The following is a 21,645-nucleotide window of genomic DNA, read 5'->3' as shown; positions in this document are numbered from 1 at the left end:
TAAAGTGTGATGTCAATAATTACAATGGTACTTTGTGTAATTATTAACATCATACTTTTGGAGAAAATCAGTATCCAAGTGTTTCAATTGAGCAGAAGATGCGACTTCGTGAGAGCACAAAGTCGTAATTAAAACGGCCAAAAGCTGACAATTACAATGATCACCTCTCCAGCTGTCAGCTGGGTATCAGACAGTTAACACGGATCTCCAAGCAGGCTCAGCAGAGGGTATTGATATCTAGTCTGCGGGAGCTGTAAATTTAACTGTTAAGTATAGGGATCGTGATGATCCTGATTATTAGCATAACACAAGCATTTACCAGCAATTAAACACTTGACAGGGCGGCAAAGGTGGCGCAGCGGTAGAGTTGCTGCCTTACAGCACCAGAGACCCGGGTTCGATCCTGACTACGGGCGCTGTCCGCACGGAGTATGTACGTTCTCCCCGTGACAATAGACAATAGACAATAGGTGCAGGAGGAGGCCATTCGGCCCTTCGAGCCAGCACCGCCATTCAATGTGATCATGGCTGATCATTCTATATCAGTACCCCGTTCCTGCCTTCTCCCCATACCCCCTGACTCCACTATCCTTAAGAGCTCTATCCAGCTCTCTCTTGAATGCATTCAGAGAATTGGCCTCCACCGCCTTCTGAAGCAGAGAATTCCACAGGTTCACAACTCTCTGACTGACCACGTGGGTTTTCTCCTGGGTCTCCGGTTTCGTCCCACACTCCAAAGATGTGCAGGTTTGTAGGTTAATTGGCTTGGTATAAATGTAAATTGTCCCTCGTGTGCAGGATAGTGTTAGTGTGCAGGGATCGATGGTCGGCGAAGGGCCTGTTTCCGCGCTGTATCTCTAAACTAAACTGTTCTCCTTTTGCTAAAACAGACTGCTGGATGAACATCAGGCCGTATCGGCAGAGGAACATGGGCAGACAACCTTCCTGGTCACGACCTTTCTTCAGTGCTCCCTGATTTGTTACCCTCCTCCAGCAGTTTGGCTTTTGCTCAAGGCTCCAGCATCTACAGTCCCTTATATCTCAATGTTCTCTTTGTATTTGTTGGCTGGAACTGCAGATGCTGGTTTACACTGTAGACACAAAATGCTGGAGTAACTCAATGGGTCAGGCAGCATCTCTGGAGAAAACGAAGAGGTGAGACCCTTCTGAAGTCTGAAGAAGAGTCTCGACCCAAAACATCACCCATTCCTTCTATCCAGAGATGCTGCCTGTTCTGCTGAGTTACTCCAGCGTTTTGTGGCCATTCTCTTTGTATCTGTTCACTTACGGAATAGGGGCACGATTGGCAAGGCCAACATTTATTGCCCATCCCCATTTGCCTCCTGAATTAATCGGCTTGTTGAGTCAATTCAAAGGGAAGTCCAAAGTCAAATACATTACCAAGAGTCTTGACTCAAGTGTTGCTTGATTGGGTAAGGAAAACAGATTTTGTTTGCTGAATGAGCCAAAAGGGTTTTAAGATAATTAGCAGTTTAATGAGCACCATTAATCAGCTTTGTTCTATGTTAGAAAAGTGCTCAATTACTTAAATTTGAGTTGGCCCAGGTGTCATGATGGGAGTTGAACTCATGTTGACAGAACAACAGTTCAGGCCTTTAGTTAATGATCCACCAATTGGTATCAATGCAAAACCTGAACAAGGATTCTATACAGAGATAAGTTCATGAGGTCATGAGTGATAGGAGCAGAATTTCACTCAGTGAGTTGTGAATCTGTGGCATTCTCTGCCTCAGAAGGCAGTGGAGGCCGATTCTCTGGATGCTTTCAAGAGAGTTAGATAGAGCTCTTAAGGATAGCGGAGTCAGGGGATATGGGGAGAAGGCAGGAATGGGGTACTGATTGAGAATGATCAGCCATGATCACAGTGAATGGTGGTATAGGATCAAATTCTCCCTGAGAGGCTTTGCCAGCATCTGGCTGAGCCCCGATAAATCAGGCCACTGCAGTGAAAGCAATGCTGTTCTGACAATGCTCAACGGGTAGATTTGCCTCAGAACGGCATGGGCTAATTGGCCCTACACCTCCATGAGGCTGGAGAACCATATCATTAGATGCACAACTGTCAAAGAAAACAAATCTCCGGAACAAGTGTGATTTATCAATCGGAGCGTCGAGGCAAGTTTTCAGGAGACACGATTCCATTCAGAAATGTTCACTATTGTATTCAACCGCAGGAAAAAAAAGAAGATTTTCATGTGGGCTAGGGATGGGGGCTAGTGGAATCAAGGGATATGGAGAGAAATTGGGCACGGGTTACTGATTGTGGATGATCAGCCATGATCACAATGAATGGCGGTGCTGGCTCGAAGGGCTGAATGGCCTCCTCCTCCTGCACCTATTTTCTATGTTTCTATGTGCATTGAGATAAAGGAAAAAAGGCTCCACATATCGGAATTTCCAGACCAATGTAATCCGAAGAATTAGCAAGAAGAAATCTTGCTATTATAATAACTGTGTGTCTTCTCCAGAGTAAATGGGGAACCTGAGGGGTGAATTTTTCACACAGAGGGTGGTGGGTGTATGGAACGAGCTGCCAGAGGAGGTAGTTGAGGCAGGTACTACCGCAACTTTAAGAAACGTTTGGACGGGTTAGAAGGATATAGGCCAAACGCAGGCAGGTGGGACGAGTGTGGATGGGCCATGTTGGTCGGTGTAGATCTGTTTGACCTAAAGGCCTGTTTCCATGCTGGATGTCTCCAGTAAACTAAGTGGACAAGATCCATTTTTCGGCTTGTCGCTGTTGACCAGAACACGTCAGATGTAGGAATGTTTACTATTTGTCAGATAAGTCCTTGATGGGACCATTAAGGGATGGAACAACCACAATAACCCGAGGCCATAAAATATATATTCTTGTACAGTACCTTTGAGAAAACTGTGCTGTCTAGATAAAAATGATACCCAGCAGCAGTCAACACACTTCCCTGGAGTGAATTCCACCACACAACAATAAATTATAATTTAATTGTCCACAGCATAGAAACATAGAAAATAGACAATAGACAATAGGTGCAGGAGTAGGCCATTCAGCCCTTCGAGCCAGCACCGCCATTCAATATGATCATGGCTGATCATCCAACTCAGTATCCCGTACCTGCCTTCTCTCCATACCCCCTGATCCCTTTAGCCACAAGGGCCACATCTAACTTCCTCTTAAATATAGCCAATGAACAGGCCTCAACTACCCTCTGTGGCAGAGAATTCCACAGATTCACCACTCTCTGTGTGAAAAAAAAGTTCTCATCTCGGTCATAAAAGACTTCCCCCTTAGAGATTCTTATCTCTTCTAACAATTATAAAATGAACTAAAACATAATAACAAGGAAAACATAGGGTGGTGCAGTGGAAGAGTTGCTGCCTTACAGCGCCAGAGACCCAGGTTCGAACCTGGCTACGGCTGCTTGTCTGTAGGGAGATTTTACGTTCTCCCCGTGACCTGCGTAGGTTTCGGCCGGGTGCTCTGGTTTCCTTCCGCAAGTTTGGAGGTTAATTGGCTTCTGTAAAATGCCCCTAATGAGTGGGGTAGAACCAGTGTAAGGGGTGATCGCTGGTCGGCACGGACTCGGTGGACCAAAGGGTCTTTTTCCACGCTGTATTCCGAAACTAAACTAAACAACAAAAGGAAAACATGGGGCGGCACGGTTGTACAGCGGTAGAGTTGCTGCCTTACAGCGTTTGCCGCGCTGGAGACCTGGGTTTAATCCCGACTATGAGGGTGCTGTCTGCACGGTGTTTGTACGTTCTCCCCGTGTCCGTATGGGTTTGCTCCAAGGACTTCGGTTTCCTCCCACACTTGAAAGACGTACAGGTTTGTAGATTAATTGTCTTGGTATAAATGTAAATAGTCCCGGGTGTATGCAGGATGGTGTTAATGCGCGGGGATCGCTGGTCGCTGGGGACTCGGTGGGTCGATGGGGGCTTGTTTCCACATTGTGTCACTGAACGAAACTAACCTAAATAAACTATTAAGCAGATAGATCCTTTCCTTCTTTGAGCAATATTCCAGTGAACAATAATGTCACAAAATCCACACGGACATGTAGTTGTTTACAGTGGAAGGTTTTTATTTAAATTCATCCAACTAGCTGGACTTTAGCGCACATTTACTTCATTTTCTCTGTAAAATAATTTCCCCGCTGTATTACTATTGTCCAACAAGTGCTGTTGTGGATTTAATACACAAGCAGTCACCAGAATTTTAAGCGATGCGTGTTGTTGGGATAAGTAAGATCTCATCGCACAAGTCTATACATAGAAATAAGAGTTTGTCAGGCAGTGGCACCCAGACAGTTGTGGGACATGAGACCTGACTCATTCCACTTCCCTGACTGGCACCTCCAACTAAATTTAGGTTCTGTTAGCAGGCAGCCGCACGCGAGCTTGAATTTGGAGGGGGATGCAGATATCTTGACTGATGCTTAATGTAATCTGAATGGTGGCCGATTAGGAAAAGGGGAGATGCAACGAGACCTGGGTGTCGTGGTACACCAGTCATTGAAAGTAGGCATGCAGGTGCAGCAGGCAGTGAAGAAAGCGAATGGTATGTTGGCATTCATAGCGAGGGGATTTGAGTACAGGAGCAGGGAGGTTCTGCTGTAGTTGTACAGGGTTTTGGTGAGACCACACCTGGAGTATTGCGTACAGTTTCGGTCTCCTAATCTGAGGAAAGACATTCTTGCCATAGAGGGAGTACAGAGAAGGTTCACCAGATTGATTCCTGGGATGGCAGGACTTTCATATGAAGAAAGACTGGATAGACTCGGCTTGTACTCGCTGGAATTTAGAAGATTGAGGGGGGATCTTATAGAAACTTACAAAATTCTTAAGGGGTTGGACAGGCTAGATGCAGGAAGATTGTTCCCGATGTTGGGGAAGTCCAGAACAAGGGGTCACAGTTTAAGGATAAGGGGGAAGTCTTTTAGGACCGAGATGAGAACGTTTTTTTTCACACAGAGAGTGGTGAATCTGTGGAATTCTCTGCCACAGAAGGTAGTTGAGGCCAGTTCATTGGCTATATTTAAGAGGGAGTTAGATGTGGCCCTTGTGGCTAAAGGGATCAGGGGGGTATGGAGAGAAGGCAAGTACAGGATACTGAGTTGGATGATCAGCCATGATCATATTGAATGGTGGTGCAGGCTCGAAGGGCCGAATGGCCTACTCCTGCACCTATTTTCTATGTTTCTATGTAAGAATTAAAGCTCCACAATAACAACCTGGGCCAGTGCTGCACTGGGCTATTCCAGAACCTTGATGAACCGCAGCTCATTTTCCCACCAGCCACACTACGGCTCTCAGAAGTCACCAACGAATGCAACAATTACAAATAACTAGCCTTCCCAATCTCAATTAAGCCTTCCCAAATACTGGATGTATTCAAGAGAGAGTTACAGTAGGCTTAGGCTCTTAGGGCTAACGGAATCAAGGGATATGGGGAGAAAGCAGGAACGGGGTACTGATTCTGGATGATCAGCCATGATCATATTGATTGGCAGTGCTGGCTCGAAGGGCCGAAGGGCCTACTCCTGCACCTATTTTCTATGTTTCTGTGTTTCTCTCAGAGCCAACTTGTTCTGATGCCACAGAATCAACCTTTGATGTTAACGAGGATTTTCTTTATCCAGGGACAGTTTCTTCCCAGCTGTTATCAGGCAACTGGACCATCCTACCACAACCAGTGAGCAGTCCTGAACTACTATCTACCTCACTGGAGACCCTCGGACTTTCCTTGATCGGACTTTACTGGCTTAACTTTGCACTGAATGTTATTCCCGTATCGTGTAAATGGCTCGATTGTAATCATGTGTTGTCTTTCTGCTGTCTGGTTGGCACGCAACAAAAGCTTTTCACTGTACCTCGGTACACGTGACAATATACTCAACTGAACTGAACTAAATGTTGCGCCCTTTATCCTGTATCTGCGCATTGTGGATGGCTTGATTGTATTCCTCTATAATAGAGTCATAGAGTGATACAGTGTGGAAACGGACCCTTCGGCCGAACTCGCCCACACCGGCCAACAATGTTCCAGCTACCCTAGTCCCACTTCCCGGTGCTTGGTCCATATCCCTCCAAACCTGTCCTATCCATGTACCTGTCCAACTGTTTCTTAAACGATGGGATAGTCCCAGCCTCAACTACCTCCTCTGGCAGCTTGTTCCATACACTCAACACCCTCTGTGTGAAAAAGTTACCCCCTCAGATTCCTATTAAATCTTTTCCCCTTCACCTTGAACCTATGTCCTCTGGTCCTCGATTCCCATACTCTGGGCAAAAGACTCTGTGCATCTACCCGATCTATTCCTCTCATGATTTTGTACACCTCTATACGATCTCCTCTCATCCTCCTGCGCTCCAGGGAATAGAGATCCGGCCTACTCAACCTCTCCCTATAGCTCACACCCTCTAGTCCTGGCAACATCCTCGTAAATCTTTTCTGAACCCTTTCAAGCTTGACAATATCTTTCCTGTAACATGGTGCCCAGAACTGAACACGATATTCTAAATGCGGCCTCACCAACGTCTTATACAACTGCAACATGACCTCTCAACTTCTATACTCAATGTTCTGACTGATGAAGGCCAGTGCCAAAAGCCCTTTTGACCACCTTAAAGGAACTTTAAAGGAACCTTAAAGGAACTCGGCCTTAAAGGAACCATGCACCTGTACTCCTAGATCCCTCTGCTCTACATCGCTCTCCTTTTCCTTTACATAGAAAATAGGAAACATAGAAAATAGGTGCAGGAGTAGGCCATTCGGCCCTTCGAGCCTGCACCGCCATTCAATATGATCATGGCTGATCATCCAACTCAGTATCCTGTACCTGCCTTCTCTCCATATCCCCTGATCCCTTTAGCCACAAGGGCCACATCTAACTCCCTCTTAAATATAGCCAATGAACTGGCCTCAACTACCTTCTGCGGCAGAGAATTTCACAGACTCACCACTCTCTTTTCTTTGACTGGATTGCGTGCTTTCAACAAATGCTTTTCACTGTACCTCGATACACACAATAATAAACGAAACTAAAAAAACGAAATCTATGTTTTGCCACTTTCTCATCCACTCTCTAAACATTAGGGGCAATTGACGGAGCCCAATTAAGCTACAAAACCCGCATGTCTTTGGGAGGTGGGTGAAAATCTGGGCAGCCGGAGGAAACCCAAGCAGTCACAGGGAGAACGGTCAAACTCCACACAGACAGCAGCCGAGGTCAGGATCAAACCCGGGTCACTCTCGTTGCGAGGCAGCAGCTCCACTGTGCTGTTATGTGCCGCCTCTCAATAAGATCAGGACTGATGTAAATTATTCATCCATTCACATTTCTTCCCTCTATTCTTTCCACTATTATCCGAAAGGAGATGTTGGGGAAAATTGGAGTGTTTTCTCTGGAACGTTGGAGACAGAGAAGAGATCTGATGGAAGTGTAGGAAATTATGAGAGGAATAGATAAGGTAGTCATTCAAAACATTTTTCCCGGGGGGGGGGGAAATGTCAAACAGGAGAAGGCGGATATTTAAGGTGAAAGAGGCAAAAGAGATGTGCGGGGAGGGTTTCTTTTTTACCCAGAGAGTGGTAGGTGTCTGGATCACGTTGACAGAGAGAGGGTGGAGGCAGATATGATAGAGGTGTTTAAGAGTCTTTTGGGGTGGCACAGTGGCACAGCTGTAGAGTTGCTGCCTTACAACAACAGAGACCCAGGTTCAATCCTGACTACGGGCGTTGTGGAATTCTCTGCCTCAGAAGGCAGTGGAGGCCAATTCTCTGAATGAATTCAACAGAGAGCTGGATAGAGCTCTTAAGGATAGCGGAGTCAGGGGGTATGGGGAGAAGGCAGGAACGGGGTACTGATTGAGAATGATCAGCCATGATCACATTGAATGGCGGTGCTGGCTCGAAGGGCCGAATGGCCTCCTCCTGCACCTATTATCTATTGTCTATTGTGTAGGATAGAACTAGTGCACAGGTGATCGCTGGTCGGCGCTGACTCTCTGTGTCTCTAAACTAAAATAAACTAAACTAAACTAAACCACATTCCAAAGATGTTCAGGTTTGTAGGTTAGTTGGCATCTGTAAAAATTGTAAATTGTTCCTAGTGTGCAGGACAGTGCTGGTGTACAGGGTAATTACTGGTCTTCGAGGATTCGGTGGGTCGAAGGGCCTGTCTCCACTCTGTATCCCTAAAGTAAAGTCTAAAGACATGAATATGCAGGGAGTAGAGCAATAAGGACCACGTGCAGGCAGAGGAGATTAGTTTCTCTTGGCATCATGTTCGACATGGACATTGTGGGCCGAAGGGCTTGTTCCTGAGATGCATTGTTCTATGTTCTATGTTCACTCTTTGCACGGTGGCGCAGCGGTAGAGTTGCTGCCTTACAGCGAATGCAGCGCCGGAGACTCAGGTTCGACCCTGACTACGGGCGCCGTCTGTACGGAGTTTGTACGTTCTCCCCGTGACCTGCGTGGGTTTTCGCCGAGATCTTCGGTTTCCTCCCACACTCCAAAGACGTGCAGGTTTGTAGGTTAATTGACTGGGTAAATGTAAAAATTGTCCCCAGTGTGTGTAGAATAGTGTTAATGTGCGGGGATCGCTGGGCAGCACGGACTCGGTGGGCCGAAGGGCCTGTTTCCGCGCTGTATCTCTAAATCTAAAAATCTAAAAAATCTTTCTCCACCCTAATCGTTCCTTCTTCTGATGAATGGTCAACATTAACTTCTGCTCCTTTTTCCACAGATGATTTTTGAGAGGTTCGGTCTGTTCATCGTTTCCTGATTTCATTTCAGGCTGTAGGATCATTGGGTTGCCCATGGCAACCAATATAACTTAAGGTCAACAAAATGTTGCAAACGGGTTATACAACACTCCTTTTCCAAAATGTAACGTGCTTTGTGGCACAAATTATATACATTTTGCAAGAGTTGGTCTTTGAAAAGAACATGAATCTAATGTCACCGCTGCTTCAATGCACAATACATTCGGCACAATGTGTGGGAAGATGGAGAGTGGTGATTTTCATAATATTATAATAATAAGCGATTTTCAAAACCTTAAACTGCATCAAAGTATTTTGCTTCAAGGCAAAGTAAGACTGAATATTTGATTACCTGACAGCACCTCCGCAAGTGGACTCAGGAATAAAATCAAGTAAGACATCGGAAAACATCCCTGTGTATGTTAGAGCACACAAAGAATGGAGCATAGTTAGGCCATTGGGCCCATCATTGCAGATGATACTAAGCTGGGGGGTAGTGAATTGTGAGGAAGATGCAATAAGGCTGCAGGGTGACTTGGACAGGTTGTGTGAGTGGGCGGATACATGGCAGATGCAGTTTAATGTAGATAAGTGTGAGTTTATTCACTTTGGAAGTAAGAATAGAAAGGCAGATTATTATCTGAATGGTGTCAAGTTAGGAGGAGGGGGAGTTCAACGAGATCTGGGTGTCCTAGTGCATAAGTCAATGAAAGGAAGCATGCAGGTACAGCAGGCAGTGAAGAAAGCCAATGGAATGTTGGCCTTCGTAACAAGAGGAGTTGAGTATAGGAGCAAAGAGGTCCTTCTACAGTTGTACCGGGCCCTGGTGAGACCGCACCCGGAGTACTGTGTGCAGTTTTGGTCTCCAAATTTGAGGAAGGATATTCTTGCTATGGAGGGCGTGCAGCGTAGGTTCACTAGGTTAATTCCCGGAATGGCGGGACTGTCGTATGTTGAAAGGCTGGAGCAATTGGGCTTGTATACACTGGAATTTAGAAGGATGAGGGGGGATCTTATTGAAACATATAAGATAATTAGGGGATTGGACACATTAGAGGCAGGAAACATGTTCCCAATGTTGGGGGAGTCCAGAACAAGGGGCCACAGTTTAAGAATAAGGGGTAGGCCATTTAGAACGGAGATGAGGAAGAACTTTTTCAGTCAGAGAGTGGTGAAGGTGTGGAATTCTCTGCCTCAGAAGGCAGTGGAGGCCAGTTCGTTGGATGCTTTCAAGAGAGAGCTGGATAGAGCTCTTAAGGATAGCGGAGTGAGGGGGTATGGGGAGAAGGCAGGAACGGGGTACTGATTGAGAGTGATCAGCCATGATCGCATTGAATGGCGGTGCTGGCTCGAAGGGCTGAATGGCCTACTCCTGCACCTATTGTCTATTGTCTATTATCTATTGTCTGTTCCGCCATTCGTTGTAAATGAGAAAGTGACGTACCGCAAGTGTGCTAGGCCTAAACTACCACATGAGAGGCTGTATCTTTTCCCCAGGGTGGGAATGTAAGAACGTTTCTCTCAGGGTTGAAATGTCAAGGACTAGAGGGCGTAGGTTTGAGGCGAGAGGGACAGAGTTTAAATATGTTCATAGGTTCTAGGAGCAGAATTAGGCCATTCGGCCCATCAAGTCTACTCCGCCATTCAGTCATGGCTGATCTATCTCTCCCTCCCAACCCCATTCTCCTGACTTTTCTCCGTAACCTTCGACACCCGTACTAATCAAGAACCCATCAATCTCTGCTTTAAATAGCCAAAGATGGCCTCCACAGCCGTCTGTGGCGATGAATTCCACAGATTCACCACCCTCTGTCTAAAGAAATTCCCCCTCACCTCCATTCTAAAGGTACGTCCTTTTATCCTGAGGCTGCGTTCACTGTCAGCACTAAGTCAATTGGTATCACTGAACACAAGTATAGATCTCAAAAACCATGAATCACCATAGTTTCATTTCCAAAGAAAACATTTGAATTCTCGAACATTAAAACTTTCAAAACTCCCAAATATTTGGAAAGAAAACAAACAATGTGTTCCGAACAAACATTTCAAGTCTTTGTGGATGTTATCCTTTTGAAGAAGGGTCCCAAGCCAAACGTCCCCTATCCATGTTCTCCGGGGGATACTGCTTGACTCGCTGAGTTAATCCAGCAGTTTGTGTCTTTCCGAGATTTCACCAAAGCTTACCCAAGATGAATAATTTAGTTTAGTTTAGAGATGCAGCGTGCAAACAGGCCCCTCAGGCCCACTGAGTCTACATGACCAACAATCGCCAGTACACTAGTTCTACCCTAGATACTCGGGACAATTTACAGAAGCAATTAATCTACAAACCTGCATGCCTGTGGAATGTGGGTAGGAACCACAGAACCTGGAGAAAACCCACACGATCACAGGGATTCCCTTTATCCTGTATCTGTACACTGTGGATGGCTAGATTGAAATTTAGAAGGATGAGAGGAGATCTTATCGAAACGTATAAGATTATTAAGGGGTTGGACACGTTAGAGGCAGGAAACATGTTCCCAATGTTGGGGGAGTCCAGAACAAGGGGCCACAGTTTAAGAATAAGGGGTGGGCCATTTAGAACTGAGATGAGGAAAAACTTTTTCAGTCAGAGAGTTGTGAATCTGTGGAATTCACTGCCTCAGAAGGCAGTGGAGGCCAATTCTCTGAATGCATTCAAGAGAGAGCTGGATAGAGCTCTTAAGGATAGCGGAGTCAGGGGGCATGGGGAGAAGGCAGGAACGGGGTACTGATTGAGAATGATCAGCCATGATCACATTGAATGGCGGTGCTGGCTCGAAGGGCCGAACAGCCTCCTCCTGCACCTATTGTCTATTGTCTATTGTAATCATGAATAGTCTTTCCGCTGACCGGGATAGCACGCAACAAAAGCTTTTCACTGTACCTCGGTACACGTGACAATAAACTAAACAAAACTAAAAACTATGGAATGTACAAACTCCGTTCAGATGGCACCCGTAGTCAGGATCGAACCCGTGTCTTTGGTGCTGTAAGGCAGCAACTCTACCGCTGTGCCACTTTATACATCTACACATAGAAATCAATACCATAAATGCATACTATTAAGTGCTCATGGTCTCTGTGTGCACACATACCTGTGCTGTCATCGTAGACCACAGTGACCGTTTTCCATTTGAAGAAGTGCACCAGATCCAGGATGGCCTGACTGAGGGACGAGAAGTCGGGGTAGAGGTTGACGTAGAAAGAATCCCTGTTGTCTGAGACCTGATGCTTCCACCTGGTTTGTATGTGCGGGACGCCAAGGGCGTTGCAAATGGACTGCACTGCGTTCGCTGAGGAACTATGGGAAGGCCCAAAGATGGCCGCCACTCCCAGAGAGAGTTGATCGCAAGCTGAAGGAGAGATAGATAAATCTGTCAATAACGAGGCAAGGGAAAGCCAGTAGGCTAGAACAGGTCAACACAAACAACAGGCCCATTGGCCCATCATGCCCATCCAGAACGGGAGGGCGGCAGAAACATATAGTAAATGTACTGTAATACACTGCACACTGTAAATGGCTCGATTGTAATCATGTGTTGTCTTTCTGCTGACTGGTTAGCACGCAACAAAAGCTTTTCACTGTACCTCAGTACACGTGACAATAAACTAAACTGATTTCTTTATGTAATATAACATGCCAGTTTGGTTTATTCTGTAAAGACTCATTAAAGATTGCAGATAAGTTCATAAGTGATAGGAGCAGAATTAAGCCATTCGGCCCATCAGGTTGACTCTGCCATTCAATCATGGCTGATCTATCTTTCCCTCTCATCCCCCTTCTCCTGCCTTCTCCCCATAACACCCTGATGTTGGAATCGTAATCAAAACACATGGTACGGGAGGAACTCAGCGGGTCAGGCAGCATCCGTGGAGAGGGAGGGGACAGGCGATGATTTGGGTCGTGACCCTTCTTCAGACAAGTTAAAGAAGGGGGGGAGAATGTTGTAAAGGGGAGGTTCAGTTTGGGTTCACGTTAGTTTATTGTCACGTGCACCGAGGTACAGTGAAAAGCTTTCGTTGCGTGCTAACCAAGTCAGCGGAATGACAGTACATGATTACATCTACAGTGTACAGATACGTGATAAGGGAATAACGTTTAGTGCATGGTGAAGCCGGGTGGGAACGGGACAAAGCCCGGCAAGTGATAGGTGGATACAGGTGTTGGGGGGGGGGGGGTTAATTGGAAGGCAGGTGGAGTAGGTGACAAAGGCTAGAGGTGAAAAGGACACATAGATTAGGAGAGGAGAGGAGGAGTGAAATGCAAAACTATCGGGAGGGAAGTGTGTGGAATGGGACATGGGGGGAACAGGCAAGTTGGGGGGGGGGGGGGGGGCAAAGGGTAATTGGGTTCCCGGGAATGGAAGATGAGCCTACAAAGGAGAGTAAAGGTGCAGGGTGACTGAAGGTGGTGGGAGATGGTGAGAAATGGGAGCGCACTGAGGTGTGGGTGGGGGGGGGGGGGAGGATTTGGGAAAGAAAAAAATGGGGGAGGGGTGTTGTCTGAAGTTGAAATTTCAATGTTTATATCGAAAAAATACCCAAAGTGTTGTCGTCGGGCGAGGGGATTTGAGTATAGGAGCAGGGAGGTTCTGCTGCAGTTGTACAGGGCATTGGTGAGACCACACCTGGAGTATTGTGTACAGTTTTGGTCTCCTAATCTGAGGAAAGACATTCTTGCCATAGAGGGAGTACAGAGAAAGTTCACCAGATTGATTCCTGGGATGGCAGGACTTTCATATGAAAAAGACTGGATAGACTCGGCTTGTACTCGCTGGAATTTAGAAGATTGAGGGGGGATCTTATAGAAACTTACAAAATTCTTAAGGGGTTGGACAGGCTAGATGCAGGAAGATTGTTCCCGATGTTGGGGAAGTCCAGAACAAGGGGTCACAGTTTAAGGATAAGGGGGAAGTCCTTTAGGACCGAGATGAGGACTTTTTTTTCACACAGAGAGTGGTGAATCTGTGGAATTCTCTGCCACAGAAGGTAGTTGAGGCCATTTCATTGGCTATATTTAAGGAGTTAGATGTGGCCCTTGTGGCTAAAGGGATCACGGGGTATGGAGAGAAGGCAGGTACGGGATACTGAGTTGGATGATCAGCCATGATCATATTGAATGGCGGTGCAGGCTCGAAGGGCCGAGTGGCCTACTCCTGCACCTATTTTCTATGTTTCTATCCCGGGAGAACATGGGATAGATAACGTGAATAGGAAGGAACTGCAGATGCTGGATAACAACAAAGATAGGCAAGAATTGCTGGAGTGCCTCAGCAGGGCAGGCAGCATCTCTGGCGATAAGGAATAGGTGACGTTTGAGGTCGAGACTGAGAGTGCGACTCCAGCTGAAGAAGGATCTCAACCTGAAACGTCACCTATTCCTTCCCTCCAGATATGCTACCTGACCCACCGAGCTACTCCAGGATTTTGTGGCTATCATGGGAAAGAGTTAAATTTAACTCTCGGGGGCTAAAGGAATCGAGGGATATGGGGGAAAAAACAGGAACTGATTTTAGATGATCAGCCATGATCATTTTGAATGGCGTTCTGGCTCGAAGGGCCGAATGGCCCACTCCTGCACCTATTTTTCTATGTTTCTATAACATTTTGGATCGGGACACTTCTTCTAACTGATTATAGGGGTGAGTGAGGATGGTGGGCTGCCGGAAAGAAAGCTGAAAAGAGAGACGGTTCAGGACAAATCGTGGCAGGTAAGTTCAACGTCGGGTAGTCGGCTACACAATTCTTTCATACCATGAGGTTGCACTTTGTCCTTTCAGAATTTAGATTTTGCTCTTAGATAGCCTACATTTTATTTCCTTCATCATCGTCACTTTTTTTGCATATCTTTCGTTCGTTGTTCTTTATCTCTCCACATCATCGTCGTCCGTATCTCTCGTTTCCCTTATCCCTAACCAGTCTGAAGAAGGGTCTCGACCCGAAACGTCACCCATTCCTTCTCTTCAGAGATGCTGCCTGACCTGCTGAGTTAGTCCAGCTTTTTGTGTTTATCTTTGGTTTAAGTCTGCAGTTCCTTCATACACATTTTATTTAACAAACATTTGCTGACTAAAAAACATCAACTGATACTAGTATTTCAGGGACTGTCTGAAGACAATAGACAATAGACAATAGGTGCAGGAGTAGGCCATTCAGCCCTTCGAGCCAGCACCGCCATTCAATGCGATCATGGCTGATCACTCTCAATCAGTACCCCGTTCCTGCCTTCTCCCCATACCCCCTCACTCCGCTATCCTTAAGAGCTCTATCCAGCTCTCTCTTGAAAGCATCCAACGAACTGGCCTCCACTGCCTTCTGAGGCAGAGAATTCCACACCTTCACCACTCTCTGACTGAAAAAGTTCTTCCTCATCTCCGTTCTAAATGGCCTACACCTTATTCTTAAACTGTGGCCCCTTGTTCTGGACTCCCCCAACATTGGGAACATGTTTCCTGCCTCTAATGTGTCCAATCCCCTAATTATCTTATATGTCTCAATAAGATCCCCTCTCATCCCTGAAGAAGGGTCTCGCCCCGAAACTTCGCCCATTCCTTCTCTCCCGAGATGCTGCCTGACCTGCTGAGTTACTCCAGCATTTTGTGAATAAATACCTTCGATTTGTACCAGCATCTGCAGTTATTTTCTTATACTAGTATTTCAGGGAAATCTATCGAGGTCTTACGATTCTTAGAAAGCATGGAGCACCTCACCTTTTCTGGATGCCTCAAAACTGTCGTAAATATTTATCCTTTGGATGTCGTAGGTTAAGGTCGTGTTCGGAAGCAGTGTCCTGTTCCGGTTGATTGTATTCAAAGCAAATTTAAAGGCCAGTTCCTCTGCCCCAGATGGGCTTTTTTCCACCGACTCAAAAATACCTCCTGAAACAGAAAAGAGATCGTTGTGCTTTAGTTATGCCCTTTTTTAATCATTATACGGAACAATGAAATTCTTACTTGCAGGAAAAAAAGTGAATCAGCAGGTCAGACAGCTTCCCCGGAGAAGTGTAGAAAGGAAATGCAGATGCATAGAAACATAGGAACATAGAAAATAAGTGCAGGGGTAGGCCATTCGGCCCTTCGAGCCAGCACCGCCATTCAATATGATCGTGGCTGATCATTCCAAAATCAGTACCCCGTTCCTGCTTTTTCCACATATCCCTTGATTCAGTTTCCCGTATGCAGGTTTACACCAAAGATATGCACAAAATTCTGGACTGGGAATCGTCCGCACTGGGTTAAAGACTGTGCATTCACCCTTTGTATTCCCCTCACGATTTTACACAGCTCTATAAGATCACCCCTCAGCCTTCTACGCTCCAAGGATTAGTCCTATACCTGCTCAACCTCTCCCTTTAGCTCAGGCCCTTGAGTCCTGGCAACATCCTGGTAAATCCTCTCTGCACCCGTTCCAGAATTTCATCCTTCCTGTCGCAGGGTGATCAAAACTGAGCGCAATGTGCCAAAAGTGGCCTCGCCACTAAGTCTTGTGCAACTTAATGCACTATAATAGAGTCAAAAGCATCGAATCCAAATGGAAAACTACATTCTTTTACTGAAGAGTTAACGGTGAAAACGTTGCTTACTTTACGGTGGCACAGCAGTAGAGTGGCTGCCTTACAGCGTCAGAGACCCTGGTTCGATCCTGACTAAGGGTGCTGTCTGTATGGAGTTCATACAATCCCCCTGTCAACATGTAGGTTTTCTCCGAGTGTTCTGTTTTCCTCCCACACTCCAAAGGCATACAGGTTTTTGTAGAATAATTTGCTTCAGTAAGAATGGCAAATTGTCCCTGATGTGCAGGGTAATGCTAGTGTACAGGGATCGCTGGTCGGCACGGACTCGCTGGGCCAAAGGGCCTGTTTCCGCGCTGTATCTCTAAACTAAACTAAACCAAACGTGACTTTAACTTGATAGACACAGAAAACTGGGGTAACTCAGCGGGGCAGGCAGCGTCTCTGGTGAAAAGGAATAGGTGATGTTTCGGGACCCTTGTTGAGAGTGAGAATCAGGGGAAAGTGAAACTAGAGATATAGACGGTGATACAGAGAGGGGTATACAGTAGAACAAATGAATGAAAGATCGGAACTTGACAGGAAATGACAGGAATTTATGTACACCATCAGTTCTGTTCAACTTCTTTTGCCAATAACCATCTCCAAAGCCAAATGTCGGAAAAAGCAGTGATCTCTGAAGACCTTCAATGTGTCACACATTTTTGGTAATGAGCCGTTTGTCATATGTCGTTTGGCTAAGCTATCTGCCTTCAATACAAAGGCTCACACAGGCACCTTCACCCTTTAGCAAAACAATTAAGGATGCCCATGGGGTCAGTATGAACTCAAATTGCATTACCTGCTAACATATGATTAATATGGTGCTTGACTTCCCCCTTCTGTTACACAGGAATACATTTGTACCATTCTGTAAAGTGACCAGAAGATCAGTTGTGGAAAACGGACCTTCGAGATTGCAATCTGGCTGTTTCCAGAATGTTTGACACAAGACGATGCAGGTGAATTGGCAATATTTTTTAATACATACTAAGTTTAACACTGTCTAGCTCAATAAGGATCTTTCTACAATTAATGTGTCTGTGGTACATTAGATTAGCACCAGTATCAATCCCAATTGCATAACAAGAAATTGCATTGAATGGCAGAGTAGACTTGATGGGCGGAATGGCCTGATTCTGCTCCTATCACTTATGAACTTACGCTGATCAGCCAAAACATTATGACCACTGACAGGCGAAGTGAATAACACGAAGTGATTATCTTGTTACACCTGTCAAGGGGTGGGATATATTAGGCAGCAAGTGAACAGTCAGTTCTTGAAGTTGATGTGTTGGATGCAGGAGAAATGGGCAGGAGTAAAGACCTGAGCGACTTTGACAAGGGCCAAATTGTTATGGCCAGACGACTGGGTCAGAGCATCTCTGAAACGGCAAGGCTTGTGGGGTGCTCCCGGTCAGCAGTGGTGAGTACCTACCGACAGTGGTCCGAGGAGGGACAAACCACAAACAGGGTGACAGACAGGGTATTGGGCGCCCAAGGCTCATCGATGCGCGAGGGCAACGAAGGCTATCCCGTCTGGTCCGAACCGACAGAAGGTCGACTGTGGCACAAGTCACAGAAAATGTTAATGGTGGTCACGGGAGGAATGTGTCACAATACACAGTGCATCGCACCCTGCTGCGTATGGGGCTGCACACGGAGGACCACAGCATATTAGGCAGGTGGTCATAATGTTTTGGCTCATCAGGTCATAATGTTTCCGCTGATGTAATCAATCTGAATATAGTCTATTTGTAGTAACTCACGTCCGCTCTCTAGTTGTTGATAGAATGGACCCAGAATGGTTCATTTGTATGTAAATATCTCAGAAGGTATTTATTTCACAAAATGCTGGAGTAACTCAGCAGGTCAGGCAGCATCTCAGGAGAGAGGTTGGACACGTTAGAGGCAGGAAACATGTTCCCAATGTTGGGGGAGTCCAGAACCAGGGGCCACAGTTTAAGAATAAGGGGTGGGCCATTTAGAACGGAGATGATGAAAAACTTTTTCAGTCAGAGAGTTGTGAATCTGTGGAATTCTCTGCCTCAGAAGGCAGTGGAGGCCAATTCTCTGAATGCATTCAAGAGAGAGCTGGATAGAGTTCTCAAGGATAGCGGAGTCAGGGGGTATGGGGAGAAGGCAGGAACGGGGTACTGATTGAGAATGATCAGCCATGATCACAGTGAATGGCGGTGCTGGCTCGAAGGGCCGAATGGCCTACTCCTGCACCTATTGTCTACTGTCTATTGTCTAGAAGGAATGGGTGACGTTTGAAGAAGGGTCTGGACCCGAAACGTCACCCATTCCTTCTCTCCTGAGACGTTGCCTGACCTGCCGAGTTACTCCAGCATTTTGTGAAATAAATACCTTCGATTTGTACCAGCATCTGCAGTTATTTTCTTACACTTAATATCTCAGAAGGTATACGTTTAAAAGTTTCCCTTGCACATTAATCATCGCATCTGCCAAATTATTCAGGTGATTTTCTCTCAATTAGCAACTGTAAGGCTCACTGGCAAATCATGATGATACGTCAACAGTCTGTTCATAACGAGGTGATAATAAACTGCTGTATTTACTCAAACACATTTGGTAGTGGCTACCCAATTTAACTAATGTGTTCTGAACGTGTCAACTACTTACTTTGGTTTATTAAATTGAAAATGTCGTTTTTAATGCACTGCTTTGAGAAGCATGTAATGAATAGCTCATGTGCCAAGTCTGACATCCTGAGTTCATTTATAAAGGCGAAATTATATTATTTATTGCAATAATTACAGTGAGGTCTCGAGATGGAATAACTTGCAAGACAAATTTAAGACTTCCCAATGCATATACACCTGATTTTATCCATCATGTTAAAGACGCGACATTCAAATATAAATCACAGCATGATTTTAGTTCAGCCTGACACTTTATGGCTACTGCCATTTGCAGCCAGCTGTTGAAATTCAGGGAAAGATATTTAGCTTTGTTTCGTTTAGTTTGGAGATACAACCTGGTATCCATGGAATCCATGCCGACCAGCGATCACCGCACATTAACACCATCACACACTAGGGAACGTTTGCAATTCTACCAAGCTAATCAGCCTACGAGCCTGTGTGCCTTTGGAGTGTGGGAGGAAACTGGAGCACCCGGGGAAAACCCACGCAGGGGTCGGAGAAAACGAGCAAACTCAGTACAGGCAGCGTCCGTAGTCAGGATCGAACCCGGGTCTCTGGAGCGGTAAGGCAGCAACTCTACCGCTGCGCACCATGTTGCCCATTTGTCTAAATGCAGAGTGGGGAGAGAGTGTGGATCTAGGAGGCACAGGGCTGGCACATGGCACAGCGTTAGAGCTGCTACCATACAGAGGCAGAGGCCCATCTTCCATCCCGACTATGGGTGCTGCCTGCATGGGGTATGTACGTTCTCCCCGTGACTGTGTGGGATTTCTCCCGGTTGGGTCTTTGTTCCAGAAATAAGGTGCGAGCACTTGCGTCTTTCCAATTGGGGAAAAAAACTATTTGTCCTTCCTTTACGACAATCAAATGGCTCCTTGATTTCAGTGAGGTTGATTTTCACTCTCAGTCTGAAGAAGGGCCTCGACCCGAAACGTCACCTGGTTCTTTTCTCCAATAGGTACTGCCGGACCCGCTGAGTTACTCCAGCACTTTGTGGCTGTCTTCGGTGTAAACCAGCATCTGCAGTTCCTTCCTACACATTAATTCTCACTTTGTCTGGCGAAACAAAGCGAAGCAACCAAATAAATTATCCATTCAGCACCGTGCCCAATTTTTACCCCTACGGCATTCTTCCAATTTAGTTGTGAAAAAATCATACATGTACAAATTTAGCGGCAATCTATCATGCACCAGGATTACACATGAAGACACAAGGTTGGGAGATAGACACAAAATAGATTTTTTAGATTTAGATTTAGAGATACAGCGCGGAAACAGGCCCTTCGGCCCACCGGGTCCGCGCCGACCAGCGATCCCCGCACATTAACACTATCCTACACACACTAGGGACAATTTTTACATTTGCCCAGCCAATTAACCTACATACCTGTACATCTTTGGAGTGTGGGAGCAAACCGAAGATCTCGGAGAAAACCCACGCAGGTCACGGGGAGAACGTACAAACTCCGTACAGACGGCGCCCGTAGTCAGGATCGAACCTGATTCGCTGTAAGGCAGCAACTCTACCGCTGCGCCACCGTGCCGCCCACTGGAGTAACCCAGCGGGACAGGCAGCATCTCTGGATGGAAGGGGTGGGTGTCGTTTCAGGTCGAGACCCTTCTTCAGACCCGAGTCAGGGGAGAGGGTAACACGAGGTATGGATGGTGATGTAGAGAGATATCGAACAAATGAACACAAGGCTTGTTCTGCTTCATTTGCACTTCTTCCACTTGCCCGTCAACAGGTAATGTGAGTGATTAACTCGTATTAATTAAACAAGAGAGCTTGCTACCAGAAGGACATCTGCCGACGACAAGCACGACAGAGCCAATGCCAACACTGTGTCATCAACTGAAACAACCTTGCCCTTCCATTGCTCTAGGAACATTTAGTGCCAGGCAGGTGGGACTAGTTCAGTTTAGTTTAGTTTAGAGATACAGCGCGGAAACAGGCCCTTCCGCCCACCAAGTCCACACCGACCAGGGGTCACCTCATACACCAGCACTATCACACACACACACACACACACACACACACACACACACACACACACACACACACACACACACACACACACACACACACACACACACACACACACACACACACACACACACACACACACACACACACACACACACACACACACACACACACACACACACACTACGGTCAATTTACAACTTTTACCTAAGCCAATTAACGTACAAACCTGCACGTCTTTGGAGTGTGGGACGAAACTGGAGCACCCAGAGTAAACCCAAGCAGGTCACGGGGAGAACATACAAACTCCGTACAGACAGCAGCCATAGTCAGGATTGAACCCGGGTCTCTGGTGCTGGAAGGCACCAGCTCTACCGCTGCGCCACCGTGCCACCACTAATGTAGATGGGACATGTTGGTACGTGTGGGCAAATTGGGCCGAGGGGCCTTTTTCAATGCTGCATAACTCTTATGACTCTGTTGGAGGAATGAGACCGCTAAGGTGTCACTCCCCTAACATTTACCGGAATTATGCTTGGATTAGGGGCCATTTGCCTCAGCGAGAGAGAGGTTGCATCAACTTGGATTGTTTCCTCTGGAATGCCCAAGGTTGTGGGGAGACCCGATAAGAGGCATAGAAACATAGA

At 46.3% G+C, this 21,645-nt stretch overlaps 1 protein-coding gene across 1 annotated transcript in view; it reads right to left on the bottom strand.

Annotated features, from left to right (window-relative positions):
* The window catches only part of grik2 (glutamate receptor, ionotropic, kainate 2), a 463,075-nt gene that overhangs the window by 265,406 nt on the left and 176,024 nt on the right, over window positions 1-21,645 (bottom strand). The window contains 2 exon segments of the mRNA XM_078399849.1: window positions 11,892-12,149; window positions 15,507-15,674. Coding sequence (XP_078255975.1) covers window positions 11,892-12,149; window positions 15,507-15,674 — 426 coding nt within the window.

The sequence above is a fragment of the Rhinoraja longicauda genome, chromosome 5 (assembly GCF_053455715.1).
Source record: "Rhinoraja longicauda isolate Sanriku21f chromosome 5, sRhiLon1.1, whole genome shotgun sequence".
Taxonomy (NCBI): Eukaryota; Metazoa; Chordata; class Chondrichthyes; order Rajiformes; family Arhynchobatidae; genus Rhinoraja; species Rhinoraja longicauda.
This window is presented reverse-complemented; position numbering and strand designations above follow the sequence as displayed.